Source organism: Trachemys scripta, unplaced genomic scaffold (assembly GCF_013100865.1).
Source record: "Trachemys scripta elegans isolate TJP31775 unplaced genomic scaffold, CAS_Tse_1.0 scaffold_49, whole genome shotgun sequence".
Lineage (NCBI taxonomy): Eukaryota > Metazoa > Chordata > Testudines > Emydidae > Trachemys > Trachemys scripta.
The window spans coordinates 18,215-31,246 of NW_023260535.1; the positions used below are offsets into that span (position 1 = coordinate 18,215).

At 55.9% G+C, this 13,032-nt stretch overlaps 1 protein-coding gene across 1 annotated transcript in view; it reads left to right on the top strand.

The window, feature by feature from the left end:
- Positions 1-8,898, top strand: part of LOC117870592 (killer cell lectin-like receptor subfamily B member 1B allele C) — a 26,264-nt gene extending 17,366 nt beyond the window's left edge. Inside the window, exons 3-6 of the mRNA XM_034757790.1 lie at positions 5,923-6,084; positions 7,051-7,205; positions 7,754-7,866; positions 8,552-8,898. Of these exons, the coding sequence (XP_034613681.1) occupies positions 5,923-6,084; positions 7,051-7,205; positions 7,754-7,866; positions 8,552-8,675 (554 nt within the window). The 3' untranslated portion in view covers positions 8,676-8,898. The remainder of the gene's footprint in view (positions 1-5,922; positions 6,085-7,050; positions 7,206-7,753; positions 7,867-8,551) is intronic.
- Positions 8,899-13,032: the final 4,134 nt, after the last annotated feature.

The window sequence follows — 13,032 nt, forward strand, 5'->3', positions numbered from 1 at the left end:
TTGAATAAGGACTGGGAATGGCTGAGCCATTACAAACATTGAATCTATCTCCCCTTGTAAGTATTCTCACACTTCTTATCAACTTGTCTGTACTGGGCTAGCTTGATTATCACTTCAAAAGTTTTTTTTCTCTTACTTAATTGGCCTCTCAGAGTTGGTAAGACAACTCCCACCTGTTCATGCTCTCTGTATGTGTGTATATATATCTCCTCAATATATCTTCCATTCTATATGCATCCGAAGAAGTGGGCTGTAGTCCACGAAAGCTTATGCTCTAATAAATTTGTTAGTCTCTAAGGTGCCACAAGTACTCCTGTTCTTTTTGCGGATACAGACTAACACGGCTGCTACTCTGATACTTTTCAAGGAAATTTGGTTAAATGGCAAAACCAAGTTTCCATCGAAAAACCAGTCTTGAGGGATCAGTTTCTACCAGCCCTATGCAGAAAGAGTCGCTTTTCTCAAAAAATGTGAATTTTCATTGGGAATCTGAGCTATTGAAAAACTGTCACCTAAACAATCCCCAAATGCGTCAGTTTTCATCAGTTCGGGGCTGAACAATTGTTGGGTTTGGGCTGAATCTTTTCAGTTTTTTGCAACTGAAAAGTTTTTGGTTCATGGCTTTGGGGCAAATACAAATTTTCAATGGAAATCAAACCTATTTTCTGCCCAGCTGCATCTGTAAACGTTCAGTCGGGTGCTTCTCTTGCAAAATCGACAGCTTGCTTCATAGTGCAACCTGTGCTAACATGCTTTAGCTCCCTCTTAGAAACATAGCCAAACCCACTAACAGACCTAGCTGTATCGCTCAAGCACTGAGGATCTGTGTTTTAGGTCCAGAGGTCGTGGGTTCAATCCCCACATGCCCCATCCAGGTGTGCTATTGCAGTAGCATGTGTGAATAAATAAAAGGCATGTGAAAAATGCATCTGGCTCCTGATTTGTGCACAGAGGAATAGATCTGACTGACTGGAAGGGGGGCAATTATAAAACATTCCAGAGCAATGACCTTCATAGCTGTATGTTTCCTGTGCAACGGGGGATTGGTCTATTGCGGGGAATTACTGGAGAAGGAGATCCAAAGTGATCCTAAGGAAAAAAGAGGCTGTCCTTGTGGACTAGGCCTTGAGACCTGGCTCTGCTTCTGACTTCTTATGTGGCCTTGGGCGAGTCGCTTCATCACTCCGTGCCTCAGTTTCACCATGTGGGGGGGCTGATCTCTCCCTCAGTATGTTACCATCTGGGAGGCTGTCACAGATTTACAGGCTGTGCTCTGCAAGTTTTCCCAGTCTCTCTGGAAGTGCCCCCTTTATTGTGCTTCACTTTCCCCTGGGCAAGCCGCACAGCCCCGTGACTCCAACACTGGGCCTTGGGAATCCAGGACCCCCACATTTGCACTGTGGCTCCCCAGTGGATCCAGTGAGTTCAGATGCCTGGTAAAGACTTCACCCCTTGAGGGAGCGATGCAGCCACCTTTCCAAACCAAGTTGACACGGATGAGCCAGCTGGGACACAGCGTTTAAGGGCCATTAGGTTAGTGTGAGAAAGCCAAGCTCAGCTCGGTGTCACCTGCCCCAAGCCTGCCTGGGCTTCAGCTCTCTCCACGCTGGGCAGCCCCGTCTGTATTTCCAGGAGCAGACACCTCAGATGTCTTTGCTTTCTGTCTGTGCTGATTGATTGGGCTGTCAGTCGTTGAGCAAATTGTTGACTCTTCCATTGGCTCTCCATCCATATGGGGAAAGTTCTGGACAGTGCATTGCTATGGACCCACACAGGTCCACTGCCTCTATGCCCCAAAGGGAAATTGAACCCCTTCGGTGGCTGTAGGCTGCACCCGTCGCTGGCTGGGATGAGTGACTTGAGGCACCTTCTGCAGCAGCAAAGAGTCCCTCAGGCCGGAGGCTCTGACCATCAACCTGTCGCTCACACAACTGCAGGCCAGTGTCTGAGCTTCCTGTGTGGTCTAACACCCCCTCTCCATGGGGCTCTGAAAGGTTCCCTTCTGCATTGTCTCTGCCTCCTCTCTCTGAGCAACAATACCCGCGCTGATGGAGGACGAGGAGGGCTACACAGTGCTGAACCTGCGGCCCAAGGAGAGAAGCTCAGTGGTCCCTTCCCCGGACAGGATCCAAGGTATTGATTTCAAATCCCACTTCTCACCTTCGGGCTCCACATCCCAGCAGCAGGGAGGGTACACAGCATGGCCGGGGCTGGGGTAGAGTCTGGGTTGGACCAGGGCTGGATTAGCTGTGCACACAGCAGGGAAAGATACGGGGCCTGAGCCTTCAGCATCCACGCACACGACTGAGCGCGCCTATGGGAGCTTTGCATCCCAGGATCTCCAAGGTGGGGACAATGGGAAAATTGAGGCCCAGATGGGGGGAGTGTCTCGCCCGCGGACATGCAGCATATCACCGGCACGGCTAGGAAAAGAACCCAGGAATCCTTTTTCCCAGAATCCCTTCCTCTCCCCTGCCCGCCCGGCCAAGCACCAGATCCCACAGTCCTCACGGAGCTGAGACTGGAACCCCCACGTCCGAACCCCCAGATCTAACCAACAGTCCCCACTTCCCGCCGACGGGAGGGGAGAGAAGCCACTTCTAACACCCAGTTCCCAGCTCTAACCCAATGCACCCCCCACCGCAGAACCAGGCACCCCCCTGCCCCATCCAATGCACCCCACCCCTCCCCCACAGCCAGGCACCCCCCTGCCCCACCCAATGCATCCCACCCCTCTCCCACAGCCAGGCACCCCCCTTCCCCAATCCAATGCACCCCACCCCTCCCGCACAGCCAGGGACCCACCACCCCAATCCAATGCATCCCACCCCTCCCGCACAGCCAGGCACCCCCCTGCCCCATCCCATGCACCACACCCCTCCCCCACAGCCAGGCACCCCCTGCCCCAACCCACCCCTCCCCCACAGCCAGGCACCCCACAGCCCCCTCTGGTCTAACCCAATGCTCTGCCCGCCCTGCGCCCGACCTGTGGCGGTGCTGTGGGAGGCACCAAACCCGCTCCCCGCTCCCCCCGGCCTGAGGGGGCGCCGGCACCTACCCGGGTCTCACTGGGGGAAGGGGGTAGAAGGAGTCACCACAGGGGCAGGACCCGGCCATGGAGAGGGGGTGGCGATGCCACCAGCCAGCGCCTCAGTCGAAGCCCCCAGCCCCGGGCGAGCAGCCTGCGCGCGCTTTTCCCCGAGGGCGCGGCGCGGAGTTAAGCGCGCGCGCAGAGCGGCCGTTAACGGTCTGAGGGTGGCACCGAACGTTCGGGGAGACGGGACCGTTTCCCCCGCCATGGAGCGAATTGCCCGCTGCTGTGCCAGGGGAAAGCAACAGCCACCGCTCCCCTCGCTGGGGATAGAACCCAGGAGTCCTGGCTCCCAGCCCTCCCTGCTCTAACCACTAGACTCCCCTCCCCTCCCAGATCCAGGCACAGGACACAGGGTTTCGCCTGGTTTCTTGCACCCCCGGGCTGTAGAATTTCACTCCTGATCCCACAGGCAGGGCCGGCTCTGGCTTTTTTGCCGCCCCAGGCAAAAAAGCCTCCCGCCGCCCCCTCCCTCCGGTGGGGAGCGCGGGAGGGGAGGACGCTGAGCCCGGCCGCGGCCCAGCTCTCCCCGGTCGGCCGGAGCGCCGGGAGAGGGCAGCGAAACCAGTCGCAGCCCCGCTCTCGGCCCTGAGCGCCGCCCCACTCCAGGTGCTGCTCCAAGCACATGCTTGGAAGGCTGGTGCCTGGAGCCGGCCCTGCCTGCAGGGGCGGGAGCGACTCTGTCTGGCCCCAGGAGCGAACCCTGCTGGGCGCACTGGCTCCTTGAGCTGGGCGGGGACGTTCCTCTGGTTGGGGGTTGAAATTTTTGGAGGAAATGTTTTTTCCATTTTTAAAAACTGCCACTTCCCAGCCCAACTTTTTTCATTTCCAAGAGCATAAAACATCAGGAAAAGACAGTTACCTTTTCCATAACTGGCATTCTTCGAGATGTGTTGCTCATGTCTATTCCACATTCCCTACTTCCCCTCTGTCAGAGTTGTCTGGCAAGAAGGAACTGAGGGTGGGGGAGCACACAGCTCCCCTTATACTGTGCCATGGAGGGGCCACTCCAGGGCTCGCAGGGGTGCTCCCCCAACAGGTACTGCTAGGGCAAAAACTTGCGGGACCGGTGCATGTGGTGAGCATTCCTACTGTGGAATACACATGAGCAATCACTCGAAGAAGAAACAAAGGTTTTCAGTGCTGAAAAAGACCCTCGTGTTCCTGAGCTGCCCAGTCCAACCGGGCAAAGAAAATACCCCCAGGCTTTGGAAATGGAAAAGGAAATTATAAGTAGACATGGGTCACCACCATGACCAATAGAACCACAAAAAGGTGTTTTCATAACAAAAAAAGGACCGAAAATTGGAACAGTTGGCGCGAAATCAACCTGTTTTCACACAAGTTCCCAGTTAAAGAAAAAAGTAGCAAAATGTAATTGAAAAATGTATGGATGAAAAACTTTGACCCACTCTCAATCTGACTGTCAGGGGAGAAAAGCGAGTCAGACGAGTGCCTGGCCTCACTGGAAGCCTGGAGCCATGTTGCCTTTTCAAATAATAATTAGCCCTGTGCTCGATTCTGATTGTGTTTTACCAAACGTCAACTCCTCCAGGTCCTCCTCAGCCCCCACGATGGCACCGACTCGCTCAGTGGGTTGTGTGCGTTGTGATCATCGCTTTGCTGGCAGTTGTCGTAGCGCTGGGGATTTGGGGTAAGTGCCAAAAGCTAGGGGCTTATTTGTGTATTTGCGTGTGTAGCCTGGGTTCTCCTGCTCTCCCATTGCAGAGTTCACTTCCATTGTAGACTGCCTGAAGTTGCTGACAGCTTGACTGAAACATAAACAGAGAGAGAGAGAGAGAAACAGGGTACGTGTGTATAGATATATTGATGAGTGTGTGAGAGAATAAATACATAGCGTGCATGTGTATATAGATAGATTAATAAGTATGTGAGGGGATAGACAGGGTGTGTGTGAGTGAAGATAGATCCAGAGATACACTAGAACAGGATAAAAATTAGGGAAAATTTTATATATATATATATATATAAAAACCCTTGGCACCCTCTTTTCAAAATTAAAAAAAACCCCTCTAAATTCTGAAAATTCAAATAATCTGTCTCCATGCTCCTCCCCTGCATCACAGGGAATGTGGGTGAGGGACACAGACAGGAAGTGACGGGGGCCAGATAAGCCCCTCATTAGACAGGCTGCATCCCTCACCTTGGTATCAGGGTGGCAGCATTGAAGGGGGAGGGGCGCCCATCAGGGGCTGGGAGCGCTTTCGTAACTGAACCAACTTCTGTAGCAGCACAGAGGCCCTGACACCGGATGCTCTGACTGCCGCCCAGACGTCCACAGGGCTGCAGCCCAGCATCTCAGCTTCCTGTGTGATCTCACACCCCAGCCCACACGGCTCCTGGCGACTGCTCTCACTGGACCAGGAGGGCTACACTGTATTGAACTTGCTGTCCAAGAGGGCAGCTCAGGTGGCCCGTCCCCATCCTGGAACCAAGGCTGTTCCTTGCCACCTCAAGGCACTCTGTGCCTCAGTTTCCCCACCTGTGCCGTGGGGTTAACTGCCCTGCCCTGCCTCATTCTGCCATTCAGGTGATGGGGGATGGGAAACTTAGATACATGCAAACACTGGCTGGGTTTACAAAGGGGCCCAAAGGATTTAGGCACCAAACTCCCACAGATTTTCAATCCCAGCCAATTTTTCGGACCATGGTCCATTGGGGCTGCTCCAAGTCTATTGAAGTCAGTGCAGATGGGGATGAACTGGCTTCGGGTCAGGCCCTGTCTCTGCAGCACACTGCTGGGCTTTCTGCCTAACAACCCCCCATCACATTGACCGGTCGCCCTCACTCCCACCGACGCTGCTTTGCAGTTTCCCACTTGGTGTCCGAGAAGGGACCGACCCCGGCAGCCCCTGGGAGCGACGGAGTTGGGAGCAGAGACCCCAGCACAGCAGAATGCAGCGCCCGCCTGGAGCGTTTCCGATCCCATCTGAGCCAACGTCTGTGCCACCCGGCCCCGTCCGGCCCAGCAGGTAACCCCAGCTCGTGTGTCTCTGAGCCGCCCTCCGCCCCGGGCACGGCCAGTGGGAACCCAGCTGCCGTCCCAGCCCCTGGGGATCCTGCAGGGCAGGGACACGGCGCCCCCTGCTGGCTGCACCGATCTAGCCACCAGCCCCGCTCGGTGCCAGGCCGTGAATGTACCTGCCTCAACTGGGACTGTGCATGGGGCAGCGACATCTAGTGGCCGTTCAAGGTAATATCCAGCCATGAAGATTTTAATTATGTAATACAAAGCTGTCCAATTTTTTTTTAGTGTGTGTCTGGGGGTTTCACATCTTATTAGTGAGATTGTCTTACGGTCCCACCTCCTCCCGTTCCCCATCACCCCTGGGTCCCAGCCTCCCTTCCTGTTCCCAGTTTAACACCACCCTTCCCTCAGTTACTACAAGGCCCTTCTAGGTCATTCTGGCAGTGTAAAGGGGCCTTAAAGTGGGTCCCAGGGCCCCTGAGAATCTCCCCTGTCCTGGGGGGGCCTCTCCGGCTGGTGTGGAGCTGGGGTAAGGGCCCTCCCCCACCCTGTTCCCAACCCCCAAAATGGGGGGTAGATTGGTAGTCCCCTAGGAGTGAGGGACCTGCCGCCGCCGATCGCGGCTTTTTTTTGCCCCCCAATTGCCGCCGCCGGTCGCTATTTTTTTTTTTTTGCTTGGGGCGGCAGAAATGCTGGAGCTGGCCCTGGTAGTGTGGCTAGAGTGCAGTGCGCTGTGGGTGTTCTCTGCTTCCCAGGGCCCATATGGGAGCACTGGATAAGGCAGAGCAGCTGCGAGGCTGCTGTAACTGACACCAGGAGCTAGGCAGGGCCTGGCTCAGCCCCAGATTTAAGGGAGCACAAAGGGGACTGAACCCATTTGAACCCTGTTCCTGCCCCAGTCGCAGGAAGGGAGTAGCCAGGAATGAGGCCCAGAGGGCTCAGAGCATTAATGATGCCTGTCTCTCTGCAGGGGGCTCTGAGTGCAAACTCTGCCCCACGGACTGGCGTCTGCACGGGGACAAGTGCTACTGGGTCTCCAGGGGAGGTGAAATGTGGAGTGAGAGCCGCACCGACTGCTCAGCGAGGGGCTCCCAGCTGCTGGTGATCCAGGACCCCAAGGAGCTGGTAAAGGGGATGATACCTTCCTGCTGGAACTGCCCCTGCAGGGCTGGGCCCTGGATACAGAATCCAAGGGCGTGCATAGGCTACATGATAGGGCTGGGATTTTCAAAGCTGCCTAGGGGATTTGGACACCCTGATCCCATTAATTGTTAATAATGGGGTGTCCAAGCCCCCCAGTCAGCTTTGACAATCCCAGCCTAAATCACTAGCCCCAGGATCAGGGGCACACAAAGGTGGCTTAAAGCCACCGATACCCTCCCCCTTCTGGGGTGTGCCCAGCACAGCTGGAGAGAGGGGCTGGGTGTGTGTGAGGATGGGTGGCTACAGAGAGACGGGGGATGGATGGATGGATGGATGGATGGATGGATGGATGGATCGAGGGGTGTCTATGGGGGATAGTTGGATAGATAGATAGATGGGTGTGTATGGGGATAGATGGACAGACAGACAGTCAACTGTTCTGGTACTGAAGTTGTTGACAACCTGGATTCACAAGAATAGAGCCCGACAGCACGTCTGGTCACCAGCTGCCTGTCACACACTCACTGCAGGAGTTCCTAAAGGACCTGACACAAGGTTCACATCTGTTCTGGATTGGACTGTCCGTCCCCTCCCCGGAGAAGGCCTGGACCTGGCTGGATGGCTCCCGGCTGGATCAGAGCCTGTGAGTGATTCCTTGAGTCAAACACTTTCCCTCCCCTCCGTGGGCAGAAGGGGCCAGGGCTAGGGATGGAGGAGGTTTTGGGGGGAAGGTCGGGAGCTCAGGGGGAGCCGTGTTCAGTGTCAGACGATGCTGAGACCCCAGGAGGGGGGCTGGGGAGCCCGGGTGAGAGGGGTCTGGGTGGGAGCAGACAGGGCCATGGGGCAAGGAGAGATTTGCGCATCCCCCAGCACAGAGATGGTGGCTGGAGCCCTGGGGGCGGGGCATGTGGCCTAGAGACGGGATGTGGAGTGAGAGGAACAAAGGGGCCAGGCCAGAGCCCTGGGGATCCCCCAGACAATGGGGTGGGGGGAGGTGGAGACACAGAGCAGCCAGAGAAGCAGGAGGGGACCAGGAGGGGGCAGCGTCGGCCCAGCCCGGTGGGGAGGAGACGCGGGGCAGGGAAGGGAGCTGGACAGGGCCTAGCCCAGCAGGGACGATGAGGCTGGAGCAGGTCCCTGGGCTCTGGGCAGGGAGAGGCCGTTCGAGACCCTGGCCAGGGCCCTGACAGTGGGGAGAGGGGGCAGCCCCCAGGGCAGAGCTGGAGGAGACGACGGCTGCGGATGCCGTTAGAACAGGGAAGAGCCGCTACCGACTGCGTGTGATGGACCCACACGCGCTGACAGGGGCCCTCTCCTTTGTCCCGCAGGTTCCAGGCACCAGGCCCGGCTAAGGGGAACAGCTGTGGGGCGGTGAAGGGGAACCAGATTCATTCTGACACCTGCGATTCTGCATTTCAGTGGATTTGCCAGAGAGACGCCATTCCGCTCTGAGCAGGGTACGGGGGAGACCTCAGAGCGCGGCACCGTTACCCCCATGTCACACAGAGGTAGTTTCAGCACATATGGGGACAGTCCCAAGGGGATCCCTGTGACCAAACCTCTCACAGTGTCGTGACCTAAGTTCCTTCTAAGCTGCACAGACGTGCAGCTACCTATTAAGTCCCGTGCCTCTCCCCTGGCCCCGAGCTGCTGCGGTGAGAGAGGGCTGGGGGAGTACTTTCTCCCCACTGCAGCCCTGGGGCAACCTGCACCCCAAACCCCTCTTCCCTGGCTCCACCCCAGAGCCCACACCCCCTGCACCCTAAACCTCTCATCCCTGGTCTCACCCCAGAGCCCGCACTCCCCGTCAGCACCCTCACCCCCCACAGCCCAACCCTCTGCCCTAGCCCTGAGCCCCGTCCCACACTCCGAACCCCTCGGCTTCACCCCCACCACATGAATTTTGGTATGTGCACCAATATGGAGATGCTATGTCACATATCACATAACAAAATTCATTCTGCACATGTAAAACATTAGCGGGAACACTGGTGTGACCCACTTTGGGGTCCCGACCCACAGTTTGAAACCCTGGTCTACACAATAGACACGTGGGTCAGTTGGCTCTGGCACACGGGGCTCAGGCTATGGGGCTGTTTAATTGCCAGGTGGACATTCTGGCTCGGGCTGGAGCCTGGGCTCTAGGACCTTTCCCCCTCCTGGGAGTCCCAGAGCTCGGGCTCCAGCCAGAGCCCCAGTCACTGCACTGCAGTTAAACAGCCCCTTCATCTGAGGCCCCGTCAGCTGGCACGGGCCAGCCACAGGCGTCTAACTGCAGAGTAGTCACCCTTTGTGCCTCAGTTTCCCCAGTTGAGAAATGGGGATAAGGAGACTGACCTTCTTTGGTGAAGCACGTGAGATCTCCTGCTCGAAAGCTCTAGATCAGAGTGAGGGATTATCACTATCGCACGGACAGTAAAGATTTCTGTTGAACCGTGCAAAAGCTGTGTTTATTCTTGATGAGCCACAGAGCGGCCAGAACCCTGGCTTGGAGTTCAGGACACCTGGGTTTATTCCTGTCTCTGACCTGTTCTGTGACTTTCCACAAGTCACTTACACTCTCCGTGCTTCAGTTTCCTCTCCCAGCCTTTGTCTGTGAACTGCTTGGGGCAAGGACCATCTCTCCGTGTGTGTCTGTGCAGCGCCTGGCACAACGGGGCCCTGATCTCAGCTGGGGCAGGAACTGTCTCTCGTTGTGTCTGTGCAGCGCCCGGCACAACGGGGCCCTGATCTCAGCTGGGGCAGGGACTGTCTCTCCCTGTGTGTCTGTGCAGCACCTGGCGCAACGGGGCCCTGATGTCAGCTGGGGCAGGGACTGTCTCTCATTGTGTCTGTGCAGCGCCCGTCACAAGGGGGCCCTGATCTCAGCTGGGGCCTCTAACTGCTGATGTGATACAAATAATCTTTTTATCTTCCTGACACTTCGCACAGGGGTTAGGGTACGTGTGTGTCACTGTTCACAGTTTGTCTCATCAGGAATTGTTCCTGGGGATTGCGCCTGGCCAGAGAGAGAACAGCCCGGCTCTGTGATCTCTCACCCACACTCCAGTGGGCTCATGACAGACTCGTTCTTCCCCAGGGCAGAGACACCAGTGCGTAGCCCGGCCCTTTATAGGCAGAACTCAGAGAAAAGCCCAGTGAGGGCAGTGCCCTTCCCCTAGAGGGCATCACCCCCCCCCTCCCCGTGGGCAGAGTTTTCCCTCATTCTGGGGGAGCCCCTCCCCGGCAGGCGGCGGGGAAGCCAGGGAGGATGACAGAAAAAGAGGCACACGCACACACATTGTCCTCAGCCTGTTAGTCCTTGTGGGGAGGGGCGCTCACAGCCCTGGTGGGAGGATGCAGCTGCTGCCTCAGTTTCCCTGCTCAGTTGGGAGGAGCCAGTCACACGAGGACTTAAGTTTACAAAATAAAAGTTTCCGTTTGGGAAGCTGGTGTATTATTATACAAATAATTCTGTACACACATGTATACACACACACACACACACACGTCTGTCCTAGCACGTCCCAGCAATCCCCTCCTGTCTGCGGCGTCTCTTCTCGCTCCCCCAGCGCTCAGCAGGGCCTGNCAAATGGGCTGCCCCAAGCACGTGCTTGCTTTGCTGGTGCATAGAGCTGCCCCTGCTCCAGTGGGCTCATGACAGACCTGTTCTTCCCCAGGGCAGAGACACCAGTGCAGAGCCCGGCTCTTTATAGGCAGAGCTCAGAGAAAAGTCCAGTGAGGGCAGTGCCCTTCCACTAGAGGGCATCACCCCCCCATGGGCAGAGCTCTCCCTCAGTCTGGGGGAGCCCCTCCCCGGCAGGCAGAGGGGAAGATGAGGAGGATGATAAGAAAAGAGACACAGTCACATTGTCCTCAGTGCATTAGTCCCTGTGGAGCGGGGAGCTCACAGCCCTGGTGGGAGGTTGCAGCTGCTGCCTCTGTTTCCCTGCTCGGTTGGGAGGAGCCAGTCACACGAGGACTTAAGTTTACAAAATAGAAGTTTCCCTTGGGGGAGCTGGTGTATTATTATACAAATAATTCTGTACACACATGTATACACACACACACACACACACGTCTGTCCTAGCACGTCCCAGCAATCCCCTCCTGTCTGCGGCGTCTCTTCTCGCTCCCCCAGCGCTCAGCAGGGCCTGCACAACAGCCCTTCTCGCTGTACAGCAGAGTTCATGCGTCCTTCCCACAGGCTGCAGGGTTCACACCGGCCCCTTCGCCCCATGGCTGCAGGGGCCACAGCACCTCCCCATGGCCCCAGCCGGTACATTGGCTTCTAGCCACAGCCCGGGCCAGGCTCCTGCCCTGGGCCTCTGACAGGAGGGACACAGCAGGCTTGGAAATCAGAAGGGGAGCAGCCAAGTCAAAAGATCCCTTCTCTGTGCCAGACAGGGAGCTGGGGGCTGCTGGCTAATCCGCACCCTCACCCCAGTCCCCAGATGGGCCAATGGGTGCCAGAGGCTCCAAGGGGAGGAGCTATCAGATGTCCTTCAGCGAGCGTCTCTCTTCCTTGCGGCTGGGGCTGTCCTCCTTCACCAGCCCCACCCAGTTCCCCACTCGCTGAGGCAACTTGGGACAGCCCCATGGAAAGGACAAGGCCCGACTCATCCAGGTTACAGTCACTTTGCTCGGCCTTCTGGTTTCTCCACTGCTTTGCTGCAGATCCAGTGTGCGTCCCTGGAGCAGCCTGAACTGGCAATTTCGCCATTGTTCGCAAAAGCACATAGGCCTCGTCCCTTTATTTTAAACCTGCAACAGCAACAAATAAATAATAAAAACCCGACACAGCTGTTAGAGCAGCTTCATCGAGCAGTGAAATTCCAGCCTCGAGCGATTCACCCCAGGTCATACGGCAAATCTACGGGAGAGCCAGGCACTGCACTCCGATTTCCCAAGTCAGTCCCAGGCCTTAACCACAAGGCCAGTGTCCTGTTTGAAATGTGAGCTGCAACATTTATTGAGTTACTAGAACTAAAAGGGACGCACCAGTTGTTGAATTCTTTCCCACTGGTCCACATCCAGGGTTGGTCCGGTTCCCTCCAGAGACCGATCCAGTGGTCAGAGGGTCCTTTATGGTGCACCAGGAAATCCTTTGTTAAAAAAGTAACAGCAAATACACGTTACACATCTCCATGTCTGGGATCTCTACAACCTACACTGGGTTCTCTGGGCTGCTACACAGGGGGAGCTGGGCAGGTGGTCCAGGCTGGGAATTCTACACCAAGAAATGAATCCCCAACTCAGAGGCAGCACCCGTCCGCTCCATGAACTCTGGGTTGGTCAGCCCACACAGGGACATGGTGCTAAGACTAGTCCAGTGTATTTCGTAGAGCTGGCTGAAGATTTTTCATAAAAATATTTCTGTGACAGAAAATGTCACAAAGATTAATTTTTTCTGAGTTTAATTTTGATTTCACTGAGAACTTTCTATTTTCCATTGGGCAATGATTTTGTTTCGGGTCAGTTTGACATTAATCTGTAGCCAACTGAGTTACCAAGGTGCCTCATGGGAGTTATAATTTGGGCGTCATACCTCCATTCTCCACTCTGGGTTGGGTTCCCCCAAAACTACATATCCTATAATGCCCCATGGTTTCCCTATTGGCTGAGCCACTGCTGGGCATCATGGGAGATGTAGTCCAACCCAGGATCTCAGCACACAGAAGGGGGCAGAAGGCCCCCAAACTACAACTCCCATGAGGAGCCACAGGTGCTGTTCAATGTTGAACCATGCTGAAACAAAATGTTCTGATTTGGTTTGACAAACCAAACTGCTTTGCTATGTGAATGATGAAAGAAATTGGTTTGATCAAAT